The 21,941-nt window shown below is 42.6% G+C and overlaps 1 protein-coding gene across 1 annotated transcript in view; it reads left to right on the top strand.

Annotated features, from left to right (window-relative positions):
- The window catches only part of REPS2 (RALBP1 associated Eps domain containing 2), a 146,325-nt gene that overhangs the window by 53,804 nt on the left and 70,580 nt on the right, over positions 1-21,941 (top strand). The window contains exons 6-9 of the mRNA XM_065415348.1: positions 2,297-2,432; positions 5,746-5,809; positions 7,572-7,714; positions 12,429-12,523. Coding sequence (XP_065271420.1) covers positions 2,297-2,432; positions 5,746-5,809; positions 7,572-7,714; positions 12,429-12,523 — 438 coding nt within the window. The remainder of the gene's footprint in view (positions 1-2,296; positions 2,433-5,745; positions 5,810-7,571; positions 7,715-12,428; positions 12,524-21,941) is intronic.

The raw sequence follows: 21,941 nt of genomic DNA, 5'->3' as shown, positions 1-21,941 counted from the left end.
TTTGTTGGCTAGTTAACATAACTGACTTTGCTCAACCTCAGAACCCAGCACATCTTGCTGCAAGAAATTATCCTCTTATTTCACAGAGAAGATCCCCAGCATCTGGTCCATCAACCTGACACAGGACCTGAGAGTTCATCCCAGTGACACAAGAACTAATGGAAGTACTGATGCCAATAAAGGCCAGCACTGGTGACTAGTTGTAAAAGAGCAGGCCAAATCCTTCTTGAGCTGCCAATACAGTAGTGGTTCTATGTTGCACTGGCAAACAATGTTGCTGTGAGGCTGCGGCATTGTCTGTATGACGCTAGGCTCTGCAGATTCCTTGAGCTCTGGGGCATCAGACAGAAGTCTAAAATACTTCAAGCTTCTCGAGAATCTAAATAGTGTACCAAATTTTGAGTCCAACTTTGATGAAAATTTCATGACCACAAAAATGTTTCTGATAAAATACTGCATACTTGAGTTACAAGCCCAGAGTCCTGGTTCTTCTGAGTATTTTCTAGTTGGATTTTGCACGCTTTGTTTATCTTGTTGGCTGCATAAGATGTACATTAGATATATTTCTTCAGATTTCTCACTGTGGCAACCAATGGTGCAGCTTCACCAGTAGAACCAACTGTGCGGGAATTTGTATAGACTAGATTGACCACTGGCATTTTTAGCCACCAAGTTGTCTAATCATGCTAAGAGCAAATCTAGATGTAGGGTGACCAGATGTCCCGATTTTATAGGGACAGTCCTGATATTTGGGGCTTTTTCTTATATGGGCTCCTATTACTCCCCACCCCCATCCCAATTTTTCACACTTGCTGTCTAGTCACCCTATCTAGATGCCATGGTGGTTAAAATGCCAAATGTTACCAGTGGCCTGTCCATACTAGCACCTCACCAATGGCAGCAATGGTGGATAATAATTTTAAGAAAAAAAAGCCTAGTGTAGACAAAGCCACTGTGAATTAACAAGGCAGTAAGTTTGCCGCTGGTTTCATGAATAAGACTATGAGCCTGATTCTCATTTACACGAAGGCCCTGTTACACTGCTCTGGAGTGTAAAGGTGCCTCAAAGTGGGTATGAATTACACGTTTACACATTAGCACTTTCTAAAAGGGTCTTAGTACAAATGAGAATAAAGCCCCATGACTGTTAGGGTTGTTGTTTTTTAATCACCAGTCATGTTTTTTGTTCCCCTTATCTGTCTACTACAGAGCAAAACTTCTCCATGAATTTTTACAAACTTTCCTCTATGGAAGAGTGACCTAGGTTTTTAAGCTGTTCTAAGCTATGGTCTCATTAATATTAAACAGTTTTAAAATAATGTTTATTGAACTGTAGACTGTGGCTTGAAATAATATAACCTCAGGAATTTGATTTTTTTTTTTTTAAATCAATGATTAATTTTTTCTTTTTTCTTTTTCTTTTTACACATGGGAAAACCTCAGCTGATTCATGGGAAACAGTGTATCTAAAACATCATGTAGTTTAAACCAATAAATCTCACATAATTTCAAACTAGCACAAAGTACTATTTTGTGATGTTTCCTGTTTTGGGGATCTTTTAACACATTTTAAAAAACAAAGTCACATATTTGAGTTTGAGCACGTTGACAGCCTAGCCAGAGGAGTGGTCTTAAACTTCGCTGGAGCATGTAGCTTATTCTTTCCTACATTCTGTCACTAAAATATTTTGTCATGCAGGTCAAAGCATTTTAAATGTTTGCTTCTTTCCACCATAAGAGTGATGCTCACAACATTGACATCCCCTTCTATGCAAACAAACAAACAAACACAACCTTATACAAATCAACCTTAAAAAAAGTAAATAAATACAATTTAAAAAAAAAAGCTAATCCAATCAGCTTTCCCGCTTTCCTCCCCCACCCCAATGGAGACATTCCAGTGACTCCATTGAGTTCACTCGGGACTTCACTGTTGCTATCCATTTTATGTGGAAGGCATTCAGATGCTTTGGTGATGGGCGACAATATAAAACACCAATATGGGGAGATGGATCTTATTGCATGACTAGTTGGAGTGATCTTTCTATCTTCAGCAGTAGTTGGGTTTGTTTTTTATTTTAGCTTCATTCATGTGAAACTTCCTGTATTTCTCTGAGCAAATGGGCATTTATAATAAGCCCTAACTGTAACAGATATTAATCGGCTTGGGCCTTTCTGCTCCCGTTTCTTTAAAAAGGGCTTGCTAGATGTGCAGACTGACCCTGACTTCTTAAAATGTCTGTATGTGCTGCTTTCCCCGCACTTTTGCACGTGACTTTTTGCCCTGTTTTTGAAGTCTCTTTCAGTAGAAAGGGAGCCACAGGACAGCAGTAATTACCCAGATGACCCCTGGAGGATAACTGAGGAACAGCGAGAATATTACATCAACCAGTTCAAATCCCTACAGCCTGATCTGAACTCTTTCATTTCAGGTAACATTTACTAAATAATATGCATGTGCAGCAAAACAACCAGGATGAAAGGCCTGTAAATTAAAGCAAAGTACAGTAGATAAAGGGAAAGCTTCTTGAATTATCTTTAGATCAGGTTTGTGCCCCAGACAGGGTTGATTTTTTTTTTTTTTTTAAAGTAACAACTTCTAAAAAAGTTACCAACCTACCCATTGCATTTTGTCTCTCTTTTGCTACCCACCCAGGATTCAAATTCATGGGGGTGCCCAAAAATATAGACCAGCGTCGTCATCCTCCTCTGCTGCCTCCTCCTTGCCCTACAGAGGGGGCAGCAACTACCTGCATCCAGCACCCAACACCGCAACCCTAACCCCGGCGCGCCAGGTCACAACGCCACATACTCAAATGCCTCACCCTCCAAATCCTCTTTTTCTCCCCCAGGGCCTACAACCCTAGGCCCGCAACCCATCTACCACCTTCCTGTGACCCACTGAATCACTGAATTAAAGCATTAAAATAATACAGTGGGTAAAATAATAGTTTCTTCGAAGAATTTTTTTAAATTATTTAAAGCGTGGTTCTACTGTTAAAGATGACTCCAAAATGGGTTACAGGTTAAATGTGTATTTTAATACCACATACTCTCTGTTTACAGGTAAAATATTTTTTCTTAACTGCCATCCCTGCAAACTCACTCTGGGATCTGAGAGCCAAACTGGGTTAATTCTTTCTTGTGTGTCATCATCAGAAATAAATGTTCTGCAGGCCAAATGCTGTCCTCACTTACAACTTTGCAATCCCATTTTCTTCAGAGAGTTTATACAAGTGTCGTTGACTGGAATTTAGCAACAAAAAGAAAATCTTTTGATGATGCACAACGAGGACTAGAGTCCAGCTATTTCTCTCAGCTGTCGTGGCTGCAGGAATAAAAGAGGAATAAAAAAATAAAATAAATGTATATTTGTCACTAAAATGAATAGATATGATTCTAAACACACACTGGGAATAGATCTTTTGAGGAAGAATGTGAGAGTTTCTCATACTAATTTTTCAGAATAGAAACACACTTTAAAAATTCAGTGGGAAGTTAAAATAAATTGTTTGAATCTGAAGACAGCATTTGGGGCTCAGTCCTGCAAAGTGCCAAGCTCTGGCCTGATCCATCAAAACACAAGCATGTACTTAACTACTTTCCTATTAAAGTCAATGGGACTGTTTAGGTGCTTAGAGTTAATGATCTGTTTAACTGTTCTACAGGATCATATCAGGATGCTCAGCACTCTGTAGGATTGAGTTGTTGGCCCTTAAGCGGTTAAATGTAAACCCTGCATAGCACACATATGGTAACAGTATTGTAACTGATCTTAAAAATCAGATTTTCACTGACCAGACTTCTTGTGAGAGGAATTATTCTAGGTACTGTGAGTTAGTCTGGCAAGGAAAAGCCACAGATTTTAACTACAGGCATTTTGACTAGGTCCTCTGAGGTTATATTATTGCAATCCAACACTTCGGGATTCAGGAATTCTGACCTCAGACAAAGGTTTTAAAATAATTGCTTGATCTTGGCAGAAATTAGCACTTTATCAGTTTTTTCCCCTTGGTTAAATCTTCTCCAACTGATCTTCCTAGTAGGAGGGAAAAGAAAATGGAAGTTCAACACATAGTGGATTTCCAATGAAGCTGCATATAGTAAACTTTGTTTATAACAGAATGCACTCTTTAGAATATGCAAGATGTTTGCTGTATCTATTCCGAGAGAGAGCCTCATAGGGCCAGACATTGCATTTCATGCACACCCAGAGTTACTATTAACTGCAGTGGGAGGCAGGATTATAGATCTGTATATAATGGCTCTGAACGGGGTTGGCCTTACGTTTTGCAGGTTTATGTGAAGTAAAATGTGCAAGGGTCTAAGGCAGACTTTTGCCATCCCTGTAGCCTATTTGCCCGAGACAGTGTTTGGCAGCTGGATGCATAGTGAGCTTCTTATCACTGCAGAGGGCTCAGCAGGGGTTTGTTGGCTGGGAGGGAAATCAGATTGCTTATTATGGGAGGGCTACAGAGGATGTTCACAACTGGTAGTGAAGACTGTAGCAGGATGCTTAGTTGGTTCCTCTAAGTTCAGGGGTGGCCACCCTGAGCTGGAGAAGGAGCCAGAATTTACCAATGTACCTTGCCAAAGAGCCACAGTAATACGTCAGCAGCCCTCCAGCGCCTCCTGCCTGCTGCAATCAGCTGTTTCGCATGCGCAGGCGGCTCTGTGGGGGAGGGGGAGGAGTGAGGGCATGGCAGGGTTGGGGGCAGGGGCTTTGGGGGTAGGGGTGGAATGGGGGCAGGGCCTGGGGCAGAGCAGGGGGTTGAGCAGTGAGCACACCCCAGCACATTGGAAAGTTAGCATCTGTAACTCCAGCCCTGGAGTAAGCGCCTATGCAAGGAGCTGCATATTAACCTCTGAAGAGCCACATGCGGCTCTGAAGCCACAGGTTGGCCATCCCTGCTCTAGTTTTTCTTTCATGATGGTAGGACCACAGCAGGCCTGAAAGCAGAGAAAGTCACTGTGGGAGTAGCATAGACGGTGCAGGGCCATTTGCTGCCACATACTTGGCATGTGATTAGAAGCATCCTTTTCTCTGGAAAGGAAGCCATTTATCTCCGTTTTCCTTTCTTTGTATTCATAATGACGTGCTGATGATGATAATAGTAATATTGAGGCATGTTTTCATCCATTAATATTTTTCCCACGTGGAGAGGAGAAGTAGAGAAATGAGGTCAACCGCTCTGCTTGGCCTGTCCCATCTCGGTGACTCACCAAGAGACAAATGGCCAAGCAACTGTACTAGTACCCAACAATCAGAGCATCTGTTGAATGTGAAATAACAAGCTGCTGATGCTGTTGCAGCTTTATAGAAAAACAAACAAAATCAGATTGGAAGATGAATATCAAATGCCTAGCAATCCTTGTGGCACCTTAGAGACTAACAAATTTATTTGGGCATTAGCCCAGATAAATTTGTTAGTCTCTAAGGTGCCACAAGGATTCCTCATTGTTTTTGCTGATACAGACTAACACGGCTACCCCTCTGAAATAACAAGCTGCTGATGCTGTTGCAGCTTTATAGAAAAACAAACAAAATCAGATTGGAAGATGAATATCAAATGCCTAGCAATCCTTGTGGCACCTTAGAGACTAACAAATTTATTTGGGCATTAGCCCAGATAAATTTGTTAGTCTCTAAGGTGCCACAAGGATTCCTCATTGTTTTTGCTGATACAGACTAACACGGCTACCCCTCTGAAACCTATCAAATACCTGTTTCACTGTTCTTGACAGGTTCCGTGGCTAAGAATTTCTTCACAAAATCCAAGCTTCCCATCCCAGAACTTTCTCACATATGGTGAGTACTGTAGTATAACCCAGAATATGGATGCTTGTTTTAAAAGACATTTTAGCTCAAGAGTTCTTGTTAGATTGAAAAAGTGTATTTAGAGTAATTATAATTATTGCTCTTATCATCAAAATCACTTTCAGGTCCAAGCAGCGGGGTGCGTGTTGATCTTCCTGGCATGCTTGTTATCTTTTTAGAGCTACTCTTTTACTCAACAGGACTGCAGATATTTTAATAGCAATATAAATGATAGCCGTTCTTAAGAATATTATAAGAAACATCATTAGCTCAATGAAAAGACATATTTCATGAAATGGTTTAGAAGAAAAACACATTTGGAATATTTTAGATGTGTTCAGTTAGCTTTATGTTTCTGGCTGTGATTTGTGAGATGAGGCCTAATTAATACCTAATTTTTAATAAGTACATCTGCATAATTCATCAGTGCTTTTATTAACGAGCCAGCACTCTTGTTTTTAATGAGTTTGTTTAGAGACCATTGCAGATGGCACTTGTATACACTACAATTTATAAGGATCTTATTATATTTCCATAAACATAATGGTTCTTGTATCGTCATCCTATCTTGATATGAGGAACAAACTGTCCTAAACATTCACCAAAAATGCTGATAAAGGGAACTCTTATTTCACTATAGCTATATACTTTTATGAAGATAGATTTTGAGAAAAGCTTGCAAGACCCCAAACATCTGTTGGGTTCAGAGAATTTGCCTGGAATAGTTTCAAAGCTAGTTGTGAATCATGAAAAAAAAGGCTAAAGAAACATTCTCTGGGGAAAAATGAGCATTGGAATTTAATTTAAAAATTATTTAAGAAAAACTGCTTAACCCACTATGATAACCAAAAACATTTTATTTATGTTACAAACATTAATTGTGCTCTGTATAGCATTACAAAAGAAAATGTTCCTTTCTAGGAGCAATTTGAAATCTTGCATGATATAGTTTATCAGGCAAAAACGCCTGTGCTAAAATTGAGGAGCATTTCAATCTTGCTAAAATTGAGGAGCATTTCAGTCTTCACTGTAACCTTGACTGCTTGAAACATTGTCCCTTCACTTTCAAACAGTGATGAAGTAACTATTGCTCAATTTTAGCCATTATATTAATACTAAATGAATTCTAATATTTTCCAGAAGGTGTAGTCTATGAAATTGTGTTCGTGTGCTTCTGAAATCCTCTGCTGCTGTTTCACGCTTAAACTAAAACTAAACAAACAGCAGTGCTAATGGGCAGTTTAATGCTAACAGTCCAAACTGCCACCAGCATTAGTTAATCCAGCTGTGCAGCTCATAAGGCCGGTCTACACTTGGTAATTAAGCACTTTCTGAAAACTGTTTGCATTGATCGGTCTGCCTGAAACAGTACTGAATAGGGTTTAAGTGCTAGCATAGACCAACCGAACAGTTTGTCAACACCATTTCGAAAAGAGAGATTGAATTTGGGTACTCAAATATAATTTCTTGACAAATTTCAGTTTTTGAAATACCAGACAGAAAATATTGTATGATGTGGCATAAAGAGAAAGCACTTTTTTCCCCATATAAAATCTTCTTAGTATTGGAAAGTCAGATTGTTCCACTTCTCAAAGGGAAATGTTTAAAAAAAATAAACAGTATTTTTAAAAAAATCCCACTTACTTGGGAATTGTTACCTTTTTACATAAAGAATATGCTCTGTGTGTGTGTGTTTGTGTATATGTTTCATTCCTGCAATGGCTCAGGAAATGTGTGAATACCATGTTCACAGGGAGCTGAGCGATGTAGACTGTGATGGAGCGCTGACGCTGCCAGAATTCTGTGCTGCATTTCACCTCATTGTTGCTAGGAAGAATGGTTATCCATTGCCAGATACGCTGCCGGAGACCTTACTGCCAGATTACCTTCAACCAGGTGAGGCTGTGATATTCCTGTACCAACTCGTCATTCATCCAGAACAGCCTTTTTTAGTAAGAGACAAAGATTTAGCTAGAAGCTGAGTAGTACCTCTCGATGTAGCTTGATAAAACATTGATTTTTAGTTATGCTTAAAGGGAAAAGGCTAAAGAAGAACCAAAAAATAATTATTAAAAAAAAAAAAAAAAAAAGCAGCAGCAGCATGTCTCTGTGAAGGAGCACACCTGCACACTGACGAAGAGGGGACTAATAAGCAACTCTGGGCCTGGTCAGCACCAATGAGGCACACCTGCAAGGCCTGTTCTTCCTGGAGCGGGGTGGGGGCGGGGATGTTCAAAAGGAAAAACCTGCCACAGGAAAGAGGGCAGGGGACGTGAACAGGGAGAAGATTGCCCCGTCCCAGACAGCTGAGAAAGGCCTGCCCAGAGGGAGACAGCAATAAGCCTCACCTCTCCTGAAGCTGCACGGCCCAGCCTCAGAGCAGCACACCCCATGAGGAGGGGCTGGAGGTGGACCTTGTGTAGATTAAGTTCTAAAGGCTGACCCAGGAAGACTGCCTAAGTTCCAGGTCACCCTTGTGTCTTTTCAATTTTCTATGCTCTCCTCTCCCCTATAAGGGAAGAAAGAGGGGAGAGGACTTTTCATTTTTTGTTTGTTTGCTCCAAGAACCCCTTGGACATATGCTGTGGGGAGAGAAAGACAGTACGAGGATCTGAAGTGGGGTCTGGAGGGAACTTGAGGGGACCCCTGCCCCTCCAAAGTCTCTGTTCCCTATAGGCTGTCCCCATGCTCTATTGAAATACTAGTGTCTACTAGAATTCTACTGTCTAGATTCTACTAACATGAGGCATAGCTAGGAGTGGCAGATCTGGATGTCACAAGACTTTACATATGAAGTAGGTGACTTTTAGCGTATCTGTTGTCTTGCTCTAATGACTCTTGGAGGCATATTTGAAACGATGGAATATTACTGACCTGCTTTACAGGTTATCTTGAATGCTGTATATGATTACTGATTTTAGCAGAGCTCACATTTTTCTATAACTCATTTTCCTGATCTGCCATTCCTACTGTTAATATTTTACAATTAACAGTGAGATTTCACCAGTTTGTGTGGGATGGGGATAAATGAGTCTACAATGTGTGATGTACCTCATTACTGAGGTACAGTTGAGAAATATTGACATATGTTGTCAATTTTCATTATATATTAACACTGAAGTGCATACCCTTCAATTAAAAAATGTGCACAGCTTTCTAGGGTGAAGAGGATTAATTGCTGATAATAGTTACAGTGCTAAGAGATAATATATAAGAGCTAATAAAATCTCCATTAAATTTGCTGGCACTTTAAAAGGAGAGGAAAAGAGCAAATCAAGTTGTAGTTAAAAAATTAAATATCCCCCATGTATCAATTCACTGAAGTAATTTCTGTCAGATTCCTGTTCTCTACAATCCACCATCTTCATATCCAAGGGTATAAACTATTTATGAAACATCAACCTTCAAGATGTTCACACTATTAGTCTGCATAATCGTGTGTCCTTATCACTATCACCTCCATCTTCCCTGCCTCAGGCTCTCCTTCCTGTTTGTTATGCTCGCTTCTAGTCTCATTTTAAATTAGACTGTAAGCTGGTCAAGACAGGGATCTTGTCTTTCTATACAGTGCCTTTCACTGTAGAACCTTGAGCATGTCATGATTATGGCCTCTGGGTGCTACTGTAATAGAAAGAATTAGTAGTAATAATAGGGCATTTTTCTGACCACACTATGAACCTCTCACTTGGCATGAATCAGGTTGTGTGTTTTCTAAGCTAGCCTTCTTCATCTCTGTCTTCAGTTTTTCTCTTGGCCTCCTCCTAATGTCTTGAATTAAAACCAAATACTTGAATTGCATCCAGCTGTTCATAAATATCCACCAAGCTTTTATTAACTAAAGGCATTTCCACTGCAAATTTGAGAACAAAAGGCTAAATTGCAAACAGGTTTGTTTCTAGCTATTGCAGAATGTTTGTCATCCTACTAACTAATATTTAGTATTTTTGGATAAGTTTTTTTTATAGTATTTAATAGATAATAAGAACCTGTCTCTAGGCTTTTTAAGCCATCTCATAGAATTTAATAGGCAATTACATACCCTTACAAGAGAACTTTATAGGATAGTTTAAAAAAACCAAAATCCTCTAGAGTTAGTACAATTTTCTGTAAAATTATAGGGTTTTAGAATCATTTCAGTAGAAAATTTCAGTGGAGACTAATGGTTTTGTCCATATTACATTGTTTGGGGCTTTTCTAGAAGGGACAACTGGGAATGGATAGCTCAGGAAGATGATACTGGAATACAATGTCTGACATGTCTAGGTCACTAGCTAGAATCTAGTTTGTGCTTCTAGTGACCCAGGGTTTGTCTTCAGCTGCACCTTTCCACTGTAGCACTTTAGTGAAGACACTCTTATGCTGACAGGAGAGCTTCTCCTGTCGGCGTAGTTAATCCAGCTCCCTGAAAAGGGGTAGCTATGTCAGCAGTTAGATTGGTATAACTATGTTGCTCGGGGGGGGTGAGCGACGTAATTATACCACTATAGGTCTGTAGTGTAGACCTGGCCTGAGAGTAGTTTGGTGTCCTACATGAGACGAGTTTGGTTGTCTCTGTCTCATTCCTGGCTAGAAGACAGGTACCAATATTAAAAAGAAAAGTCATGACCACAGTTTGCACTAGTTAGCACCTTTTACTGGCAGTTTGAGCACAGAGCAAGGACTGAATGAGCATGGATAGTGAGTGTCTGTGTTCCTTCATCCTTTGAGGTGTTTCCTCCAGGTCAGAGTTGAGGCACGTTGGCAGGATGGTGTGGGGAAGCTTGCATTATTGCTGTCCATTTAATATCTGATCTGTTGATAGAGGACATCAGTTTTCATTGTGTCAGTTTGGCACTTCTAATATCTTAATTTTAATAAAAAAAAATACATGAGGATAAACAAAGGCAGATGATAATAGCTGCTTATCATCCTGGCCGATGGTGTCTCACTGTGTCCTTGTGCTTTTTACGTTTTAAAAAGTAGGGCAGACAGTTGCCTGGGAGATTTTTTCCTATATATTTTTTCCTCTTATTTGCACCTAGCTTTTGTTCTGAACTCCCCTGTTTGCACTGTAGCCTTCTATCTTCCTAAATGAGCTCTGTTTTGTTTCTTTTAAGCAGCAAAGCGTTTCAAGGGCTAACCATTAGTTCTAGCAGTAATATTGGCAGAGTAGTTAAGGGATTTAACATTTAGCTAATGCTTACAGCTCTATTTAGACAAGATTCACAAATAAAGATGGAGTTTTTGAAAGGAGAAGTGTGTATTTGAAAAAAACCCTTGCACAGTGAATCATATATAGTACAGGCTTCTGAACCAACAATTTTTGGAATATGCATATAAATAAATAAATAAATAAAGCAGTATGGTGTGCTTCCCTGTATATGTAATGGACCCTTTTTATACTCAAGTACAACACTATAATTTATGACAACTTGGTATGACACATTTTTTATGGGAGAAGTCCTATACCATAGTTTAATGTCTATGAAATCAAGGTTTTGCTTGGCCATTTAGGAATGTAAGTCTATTTGATAGCACTTCTCATTAGCCTGTTGTATTAAGTCCAGTATGAGGTAGACTTAGTACTTTATTCATAAGGCTCAAGCAGAATTTTTTGCATTTGATCAAAATGTTAAAATTTAAAATAAAGAAGTGACTTTCAAAAGAAGCATTTAAGGATGAATTGATTTTGCTACTTATATGGCTTGTTTTATGAACTACAAGTTCAGGGCTAAATTCTGTGCTGGGGTAACTCTATTAAGAACTTGACCCACTGTGTTTTGCTTTGAAAGCTTTTCTTGAATTAAAATAAAAAACCCTAAAGCTGATTGCCCTGTCTAGTAACCTAACTGTGTTTTAAATTAATACAGATTTGTAAAAGCTTAGTTTGTTTGGAGGGACCAGATGCTAATCAGAAACTAGAAACTGGACTTGTGAATTGGTTATTCTGCTACTCAACATATTAATCTTAAGAAAAATAGGTTTTCTAGCTACCAAGATGCTTAATGATTTAGAGGGACTAATCCCTGAGAAATGTTAGCAGAAGGGTCCATGTATATAGAACAAAAACATGGGTGTTGCAAATATTACCTTAACAAATTGCAGGGTTGTTTCTCCTGCTCCCAGTATTTACCTGATTGAAAACTATTAAAGCTGATACCAACTGAAGCAAGAGTTGTGATTAGTCTTCATGCTTTTCACTGACATTTAGTTACATTGCATAGTGTTGGTTCTAATACATTCCCCATTTCTAGATAACACAAACAGGAAGTTGCAGGCCTGTCAAATAGGTTTTATAGTTCTAGCACTCCAGTCTGTGATCTGTTGCGCCTACTATATTGACTCTAGATCCCAGGAAGGAAAGACACAAATAAAACTTCAGTCATAGTTGTTTTCAGGTGGCTGAATAGTATCTAAATCTGTCCTCAGTTCCACCCGATTGTTTCTACAATATATTAGACTTGTACATCACAACATGTTGTTACTTGAAAATGATTCTCTATACAGTACTTATCACCTTGTTATCCAGATCAATTGCAGTATGAAGGGGTGGGGAGGAAAAATAATAATCTAATACATGTAAAATATATGTATTATTAAACAAAGACATGTATCTTTGCTTTCCCTCCAGCTTCCTTTAAGCCTAAACGTGACTGCGCATTATTGGATTCTTATTCTGAGTCATTGCCAGTCAGTCAACAGACCAGGGACTTTAATCGAACTGAGGTAAGAAAATTACCCGAGGGCTATAGTTACATTAAGGAATTTACATTAGTAGACCACCTAGCAATTAATACATCATACATATCTGTGGAATTTTCAAGTGGGCTATCTGTTTTTAAGCTTGCCTTTTGTCCATCTTACTGTTCCTCTCTCAGCAATTCATTCAGTGACTGTAGAGGGTAGACTGGCCTCCTTTCAACAGGTGTGCATGAGTGGCAGAGTCTACATCCTCCTCCTCCTAAGGACTCTGTGCTGTGACAAGTTGGGAGTCTGTGGGTCAAATGCTGGGAGAAAGTTGAATATTCTTTTCCTGTCAAGCTCCTGCCTTGCTGAGGTTGGCGCAAACAATGGGAAAGAAGGTCTGTGCTGCTGTGGAAGGCAATTGATCAGAGGAATCCACATAGACTGTGGCATATTAATGCTGTTGAGGATTGGATTGGCCAAAATGTTGGGCTTTGTCAGGGACAAGCTTCATTCTAGTCAGGATCTCCTCCCAGACTCTTCTGCTGTCACCTTATCAGCACACTCCTCAAAGACGCATTCTTTCTTTTTCAGAGCTCCAAGTCCCATCTTGTCCCCAGAAATCCCACTGAAAGGGAATAAAATGTACCTTTCTCAGCTGTTCTGGCCTTGCCCTCCCTCCCCTGCATCTCTGGTGACTGCTTGTTACCCCAGATTTGGTGCAATATGTAGCAAGAGTTTGGGTCTACAGGTCTAAGTAAGCATGTGCTGCCTGCTGCATCTTCATTCCTCCTTCCCCTGGTTAACTTTTTGGCCTCTGGCATGACCTGGAACAAAGGCTAATTGATGCTGTCCCCTTTTCCACTCCAGTGGACAGATTTTTAAAAACTCTCAGCCCCCATTCAGGTATCTAAATGAAGCAGGCAGCGATTCAAAATTTCTCAGCACCCAGCAGCTCCCATGGAGAACAAGAGAGCAATGGGAGCTGCTGGGTACTGAGTGCTTCCAAAAATCTTGGTCCCTAGTTCCTTCTGGCTTCCCTGTGAAACATATTTCATCCATGGTTCTGCTAGTGCCACCAGTGGATATATCACCACCCAGTTGGCTGTGAGGTGGTGGGCCGCTGCACCCCAGACCATGCTATCTGCCTCTGCCGCCGGTCATAATGCCACAGTCTACCTAGGTACCAGTAGTGGATCAGCACATCTAACTTTTGAATGACCCTGGCACTTCCCTAGGTTCAGGACCCAGCCCTGGACTAATCCAGGCCTGATGGACCGCCTAAAAAGAGAATGATGTTTTATATCAATATAAGCACAGGCCAAATAACTGAGTTAAGGGGACAATAGTTCAGTCAGAGGAACTTTTAGAAAAGTAAGTGGTCTCGTGACATTTGTAAACTTGAGAGGTTTAAAGGCCTAAAACCTGGAATAACCTTACCTGCCTCATGGTTGTTGCCAACCCATTACACCTGGATATGTCAATTCAGAGTTTGTAAGCTGTGCCATTTGAAGGTCTTAGCTTGTTAGGGTAGTGAATCAAGTGACAATTTGTGGACAGGGCTATGGCTCAGAATTGTTAGGCCTCTGAAAACTGGCATGCATTGCTGTTGTGGAAGTCCCTTCAAACTCTGCATCCAAATTAAAGAATAATGGTACATGATACCAGCTCAGCCCCAGCGCTGGTGTAAGGCTGTTCTCCAATCACTTCATCCTCCCCCTTGTTATAGGGAAAACTCCATGGTCGAAACACAGCTCTTCTCTTGTCAAATGCAACTGTGCAATATCACCACCAGGCAATAGGCAATGTTTCATAATATTGCTGAATTTTATTCTCACTTTGCATGGTGTGATCATTGTGTTTATCTCATGGGACTACTTATATATGATCTTACCAGTGCCCTTTCTGCTCACAGGGCAATGTTCTGGGTACATCAGCTTGATTCAGAATAGCACTACTATTGGTTTTTGAAAATGGTGCTTTTATTTTAGAAGTGCAGGCAGGTCTTTTACTGAAGCACAGATTTCTGGTCCTATTAATATGTTCACATGCTGTGAGGTTGATTAACAGTGGGGTGCCAGATTCTGCCACAGGCCAACACTTCACTAGAACTTTTTCACTGTGTTCTAGTGATGGAAAACTAATCAGTTCCTTGACAGTTTGACTTATTAGCATATATGTTTATTAATTTGCAGCTTAAGCAGAAGTCATGCTGAAAACACATACTTGATCATATACATGCAGCTCCGCTACCAGAATTTAATACAATATTGATATGCAGTTAATATTTTAGCAGCTCAATACATTAATATCTTATTGCCCTTCTATAAATCCATGGTACGCCCACATCTTGAATACTGCGTACAGATGTGGTCTCCTCATCTCAAAAAAGTTATACTGGCATTAGAAAAGGTTCAGAGAAGGGCAACTAAAATGATTAGGGGTTTGGAAAGGGTCCCATATGAGGAGAGATTAAAGAGGCTAGGACTTTTCAGCTTGCAAAAGAGGAGACTAAGGGAGGATATGATAGAGGTATATAAAATCAGGAGTGGTGTGGAGAAAGTGAATAAGGAAAAGTTATTTACTTGTTCCCATAATATAAGAACTAGGGGCCACCAAATGAAATTAATGGGCAGCAGGTTTAAAATAAATAAAAGGAAGTTCTTCTTCACACAGCGCACAGTCAACCTGTGGAACTCCATGCCTGAGGAGGTTGTGAAGGCTAGGACTATAACAGGGTTTAAAAGAGAACTAAATAAATTCATGGAGGTTAAGTCCATTAATGGCTATTAGCCAGGATGGGTAAGAAATGGGTGTCCCTAGCCTCTGTTTGTCAGAGGGTGGAGATGGATGATAGGAGAGAGATCACTTGATCATTACCTGTTAGGTTCACTCCCTCTGGGGCACCTGGCATTGGCCACTGTCAGTAGACAGGATACTGGGCTGGATGGACCTTTGGTCTGACCCAGTATGGCCATTCTTATGTTCTTACTTAAAATTGTCTTTGCCATAGAGTATTTTTTGTCTTTGCTTTTATTTACTAAAGTATTATATATGATTTTTCCTCATTGATCTTTATAGATTTATCTAGACAATTATAATTTTTGTAAAAATTGTGTGTGTGTGTGTGTGTGTGTGAGACTGTTCTTTGCTCCCACCATCTCTGGTTTTCTCATATGAGAGATGAAACAGTATGGCCAAAAGGAATAAGCACAGCCGCCGGAGTCAGGAACTTCTGAGCTCTTTTTCTGGCCCTGCCACTTAATTCCTATGTGGCCTTGGGCAGTTCAACTTCTTGTACCTCAGGCCTTGTCTATACTGGCAAATTTCTGCGCACTAAAGCAGCTTTCTGCGCTGTAACTCCCGAGGGGTACACACTGCCAAGCCACTTAGTGCACAGAAACGGCACAGTTGCAGCACTGTAAAAAACTCACCCCGATGAGAGGTGTACAGTTATCTGCGCCGGGGGTACAGCACCGCGGTGCCAGTGTAGGCACTCTGGTTGATTACAGCGCTGCGATTGGCCTCCAGGACGTGTCCCACAATGCCTGTTCTCGCCTCTCTGGTCATCGGTTTGAACTCTACTGCCCTACCCTCAGGTGACGAACTGTGAGCCCCACCCCTTAAATTCTGTGGGAATTTTGAAAGTCCCCTTCCTGTTTGCTCGGTGACGCGTGCAGTGGTCTCAGCGCATCTTTCCAGGTGACCATGCCTGCTTCACACCCCAGGCGATCCCCCGCTTGGAGCAATGCCGAGCTGCTGGACCTCATCAGCATTTGGAGAGAGGAGGCTGTCCAGTCTCAGCTGCGCTCCAGCCATAGGAATTATGATACCTACAGACAGATTTCACGATGCATGACAGAAAGGGGCCATGACCGGGACACACTGCAGTGCCGGGTCAAAGTGAAGGAGCTGCGGAACGCCTACCACAAGGCGCGGGAGGCAAACCGCCATTCTGGTGCTGTGCCCACGAGCTGCCAGTTCTGCAAAGAGCTGGACGCGATACTCAGCGGCGACCCCACCTCCATGGCAAAGGTCCCTGTGGATACTTTGGTGGCTCGCATGCCAGTCAAGAGTGGACTGAGCCAGGAGGAGGAAATCTTGGACGAGGATGTGGAGGGGGAGGAGGACCCAGAGGCAGAGGACGACTCAGAGGTCAAAGATGCATGCAGCCAGGAGCTCTTCTCCACCCTGGAGGAGGCTAGCCGGTCACAACTGTCAGAACTTGGCGAAGCGCAAACAGGAGAGGAGGCCCCTGGTAAGTGGCTTTGATTTTGGGAATCACTGAGGCAAGTTGTTGGGGGCAGGAGGGTTTCAGAAAACAGACTTGTCTGTATGATGTGCGTACCACCACATGCCTAGTCTGAGCAGCAGAACAGGGTGTTGATTGATTCCCTCACTTCACGGGAATCTAGGGTGACCAGATGTCCCAATTTTATAGGGACAGTCCCGATATTTGGGGCTGTGTCTTATATAGGTGCCTATTACCCCCCACCCCCATCCTGATTTTTCACACTTCCTGTCTGGTCACCCTACGGGAATCTGCCTCAGAGATCTCCAGGAAACTCTCATGGAGATACTGGGCAATCCACTGCCACAGGTTCTCTGGTAGAGCTGCTTTGTTTCTTGCCCCATTAAAGGTAACTTTCCCGCACCACTCTGCCGTCACTGGGGGGACGGAGCCTTGCTGCACACAGCCGAGCCGCATAAGGGCCAGGGAGGAAGCCGCAGGCTTGGAGAAGACCCTCCCTTGATTCCCTGCTCACCCTCAGCAGCGAGATATCGTCCATAATGAACACAGCCTGTGGAAAGTGTGGGGACAGGAATGTTTATCAGCCCCCCCCCCCCCCCCAGTGCTGGCTCTCCCCAAGAGCCATGTTCCCATTGTACAGTACGGTCCTGGAACACTGATTTCCCCAGCCCCTGCAGTTACTCACCACTTTGGGGGTCTTGTGGCTCATAGACTCATAGACTTTAAGGTCAGAAGGGACCAATATGGTCATCTAGTCTGACCTCCCGCATGATGCAGGCCACAAAAGCTGACTCACCCACAACAGAATCTTCCAGCCTGCGACCCCTGCCCTATGCTGCGGAGGAAGGCGAAAAACCTCCAGGGCCTCTGCCAATCTACCCTGGAGGAAAATTCCTTCCCGACCCCAAATATGGCGATCAGCAGAACCCCGAGCATACAGGCAAGATTCTACAGCCGGACCCTCATTTTACCCGCGATGGCCCGTTAATGCCTAATTGACTAAAATCACATTATCCCATCAAACCATTCCCTCCATAAACTTATCAAGCCTAATCTTGAAGCCAGAGAGGTCCTTCGCCCCCACCGTTTCCCTCGGAAGGCTGTTCCAAAATTTTACCCCTCTGACGGTTAGAAACCTTCGTCTAATTTCAAGCCTAAACTTCCCCACGGCCAGTTTATATCCATTCGTTCTCGTATCCACATTACTACTAAGCTGAAATAATTCCTCTCCCTCCTTGGTATTAATCCCTCTGATATATTTAAAGAGAGCAATCATATCCCCCCTCAGCCTTCTTTTGGTTAGGCTAAACAAACCGAGCTCCTCGAGTCTCCTTTCATAGGAAAGGTTTTCCATTCCTCGGATCATCCTAGTGGCCCTTCTCTGTACCCGTTCCAGTTTGAGTTCATCCTTTTTAAACATAGGAGACCAGAACTGCACACAGTACTCCAAATGAGGTCTCACCAGCGCCTTGTATAACGGAAGCAGCACCTCCCTGTCCCTACTAGAAATACCTCGCCTAACGCATCCCAAGATCGCATTAGCTTTTTTCACAGCCACGTCACATTGCCGACTCATAGTCATCCTGCGATCAACCAGGACTCCGAGGTCCTTCTCCTCCTCCGTCACTTCCAACCTATGCGTCCCTAACTTATAACTAAAATTCTTGTTAGTCATCCCTAAATGCATCACCTTACACTTCCCACTATTAAATCTCATCCTATTATTGTTACTCCAATTTACAAGGTCATCCAAGTCTCCCTGCAAAATATCCCGATCCTTCTCCGAATTGGCAATACCTCCCAACTTTGTGTCATCCGCAAACTTTATCAGCCCACTCCTACATTCGGTTCCGAGGTCAGTAACGAATAGATTAAATAAAATCGGACCCAAAACCGAACCTTGAGGAACCCCACTGGTGACCTCCCTCCAACCCGACAGTTCCCCTTTCAGTACTACCCGCTGCAGTCTCCCCTTTAACCAGTTCTTTATCCACCTCTGGATTTTCATATCGATCCCCATCTTTTCTAATTTAACCAGTAATTCCTCGTGCGGCACAGTATCAAACGCTTTACTAAAATCTAGGTAAATTAGATCCACCGCATTTCCTTTATCTAGAAGGTCTGTTACTTTCTCAAAAAAGGAGATCAAGTTGGTTTGGCACGATCTTCCTTTCGTAAACCCATGTTGTAATTTGTCCCAATTGCCATTCACCTCAAGGTCCTTAACTACTTTTTCCTTCAAAATTTTTTCCAAGACCTTGCATACTATAGAAGTTAAACTAACAGGCCTGTAGTTACCCGGGTCACTTTTTATCCCCTTCTTGAAAATAGGAACCACATTAGCTATTTTCCAGTCCATCGGTACCTCCCCCGAGTTTACAGATTTATTAAAAATTATTGCCAAGGGGCTTGCAATTTCTCGCGCCAGCTCCTTCAATATTCTAGGATGAAGATCATCCGGTCCACCCGATTTAGTCCCATTTAGCTGGTCAAGTTTGGCTTCCACCTCTGATACTTTAATGTCAATCGCCCCTCCTTTATTCCCCTCTGTCCCGCTCCCTCTATTCCTAAGCCCTTCATTAGCCTTATTAAACACCGATGCAAAATATTCATTTAGATATTGTGCCATGCTTAGATTGTCCTTAATCTCCACTCCATCTGCAAGCTTCAGTGGCCCCACTTCCTCTTTCTTTGTTTTCTTCCTATTTATATGGCTATAAAACCTCTTACTATTGGATTTAATTCCCCTCGCGAGGTCCAACTCTACACGGCTTTTGGCCTTTCTCACCGCATCCCTACATGCTCTGACCTCAATAAGGTAGGTTTCTTTGCCGATCTCTCCTCTCTTCCATTCTTTGTACGCTTTCTGTTTTTTCTTAATCGCCCCTTTGAGACGCCCGCTCATCCAGCTGGGTCTAATTCCCCTGCCTACTGACCGTTTCCCCTTTCTCGGGATACAGGCCTCGGACAGCTCGTGCAACTTCAGCTTGAAATAATCCCAGGCCTCATCTGCCTTTAGCTCTCTAAGTATGTTAGCCCAATCCACTTCCCTAAGTAATTGCCTTAATTTATTAAAGTTGGCCTTTTTGAAATCGTAAACCTTAGTCACAGTCATAGTTTTATTTCTGTTAACCCTTCCATTTAGTTTAAACCAAATTAGCTCATGGTCACTCGAGCCAAGGTTGTCCCCTACAACCATTTCCTCAACGAGGTCCTCACTACTCACCAGCACCAAATCTAAAATGGCATCCCCCTTCGTCGGTTCAGCTACTATTTGATGAAGGAATTCATCTGCTAGCACGTCTAGAAACATCTGAGCCCTATTATTGTTACTAGCATTTGTTCCCCAATCTATGTCTGGGAAGTTAAAGTCCCCCATGATCACACAGCTCTTATTAGTTTTTACTTCCTTAAAAACATTAAATAGTTCTCTGTCCGCATCCAGGCTAGATCCTGGTGGTCTATAGCACACCCCAAGCAGTATCTCAGGGGAGGCTCTAGTAGTTCTTTTACCCAGTGTAATTGTTGCCCAGACAGACTCCGTCTTATCCATTCCATCACTTATTATTTCTTTACATTTTAGCTCATTATTGACATACAATGCCACACCCCCACCTTTACCTTTTTTCCGGTCATTCCTAAACAGCACATACCCTTCCATACCTGTACTCCAGTCATGACTACCATTCCACCACGTTTCGGTTATTCCTACGATATCAGGTTTCATTTCTCGGACCAGGAGCTCCAATTCCTCCATTTTGTTACCTAGGCTTCTCGCATTGGTGTATAAACATCTTACCGTATGCTGTCTATCCTTTCTCCCATTAGTTATGCACTTTGGTACGGACCCTGTAGTGTCCATCTGCCCCTTCCTTCTTATGTCCAATTCCCTACCCCTACCTATATCTGTGCTTTTCTCCTCGCCCTCTTTTTCAGTGTTGGAATCTGGCGTGGAGATCAACTGGACATCTCCCAACCGTCTCCCCCAAGTTCCTAGTTTAAAGCCCTTCTGATGAGATGAGCCAGCCTCCCTCCCAGAAGTCTATTTCCTTCCCTACTCAGGTGAAGTCCATCCCGCGAGAACAGCTGTCTGTCCCCGAAAGCCTCCCAGTGGCCATACATCCCAAAGCCCTCCTTATAGCACCACTCCCTTAGCCAGCTATTTATCCTCACAATCCTGTCTGCCCTTTGCTGTCCTTCTCTAGGAACAGGCAGAATCCCACTGAAGATAATCTGAGCCTCGACTTCCTTAAGCGTCTTCCCCAGCCTGGCATAATCTCCCTTGATTCTCTCTAGCGAGAACCTAGCCGTGTCATTCGTTCCTACATGAAGGACGATCAAGGGGTTCTTACCTGCTCCCTTTAGGATCCTTTTCAACCGCAGGTCCACATCCCGTATCTTAGCGCCCGGCAGACAGCACACCCTTCTGTTTTCCGGGTCCGCCCTGGTTACAGGCCTGTCTAACCTCCTCAGTAAGGAGTCCCCAATCACATAAACCTGCCTTTGCCTGGGGGCAGCGCAATCTACCAATCTATCCCCTGTTCCCTGCGGCCGTAACTCCTGTCTGTCTCTATTTTCCCTTATAGTCCCCCTATTGCCATCCTGTATCCTCCCGGGGCCAAGTGTTGATGCTACTTCCATCAACTCCTCCCCCCTGTGTATTGGACTAGCTGCCCTTCTTTTCTTCCTCTGCCTCCCACCATCAGGTACCACCTGCTGCGTCCCCTCCTCGTTAGCCAAACACCCAAACCTGTTCCTGAGTTCTATTTCCCCCTCACTAGCCCTCCTTTTCCTTGGCCTGCTTCTCACGGTCACATGCTTCCACTGCTCTTGTTCTCCCCCCGACATTCCCCCCTCACAGACCATAGCCCCCGCTTCCATCTGCACCCCTGAGCATGCCCCTTCAGCCATCATGTGTGCTTGCCTGGGGTCAGCCAATTAGTGAGAGGTATGTGAATAGTGACTGTATTTTAAATCACTGAATCAGTGGTCAGTGTGTTGCAAACAATACTGCTTCTGTAAAATGTTGCATTTTGACTTCACAGATATGACCTTGGGAGCCCAGCCTCCCTCTTTGTTATTGCCGGCTGACCAGCTGCGCAGAATTAGAAAGTGGCCAAGAAGAACTAAGGAGGACTTTCTGCGTGATGCCACAATGCACTCCACAGCCGAAAAACAAGAATTGAAGGAGTGGCGGGATAGCAAGAA

Source organism: Emys orbicularis, chromosome 1 (assembly GCF_028017835.1).
Source record: "Emys orbicularis isolate rEmyOrb1 chromosome 1, rEmyOrb1.hap1, whole genome shotgun sequence".
Classification (NCBI taxonomy): domain Eukaryota; kingdom Metazoa; phylum Chordata; order Testudines; family Emydidae; genus Emys; species Emys orbicularis.
Note: the sequence above shows the minus strand (reverse complement) of the source record. Positions and strands in the feature narration are given on the sequence as shown.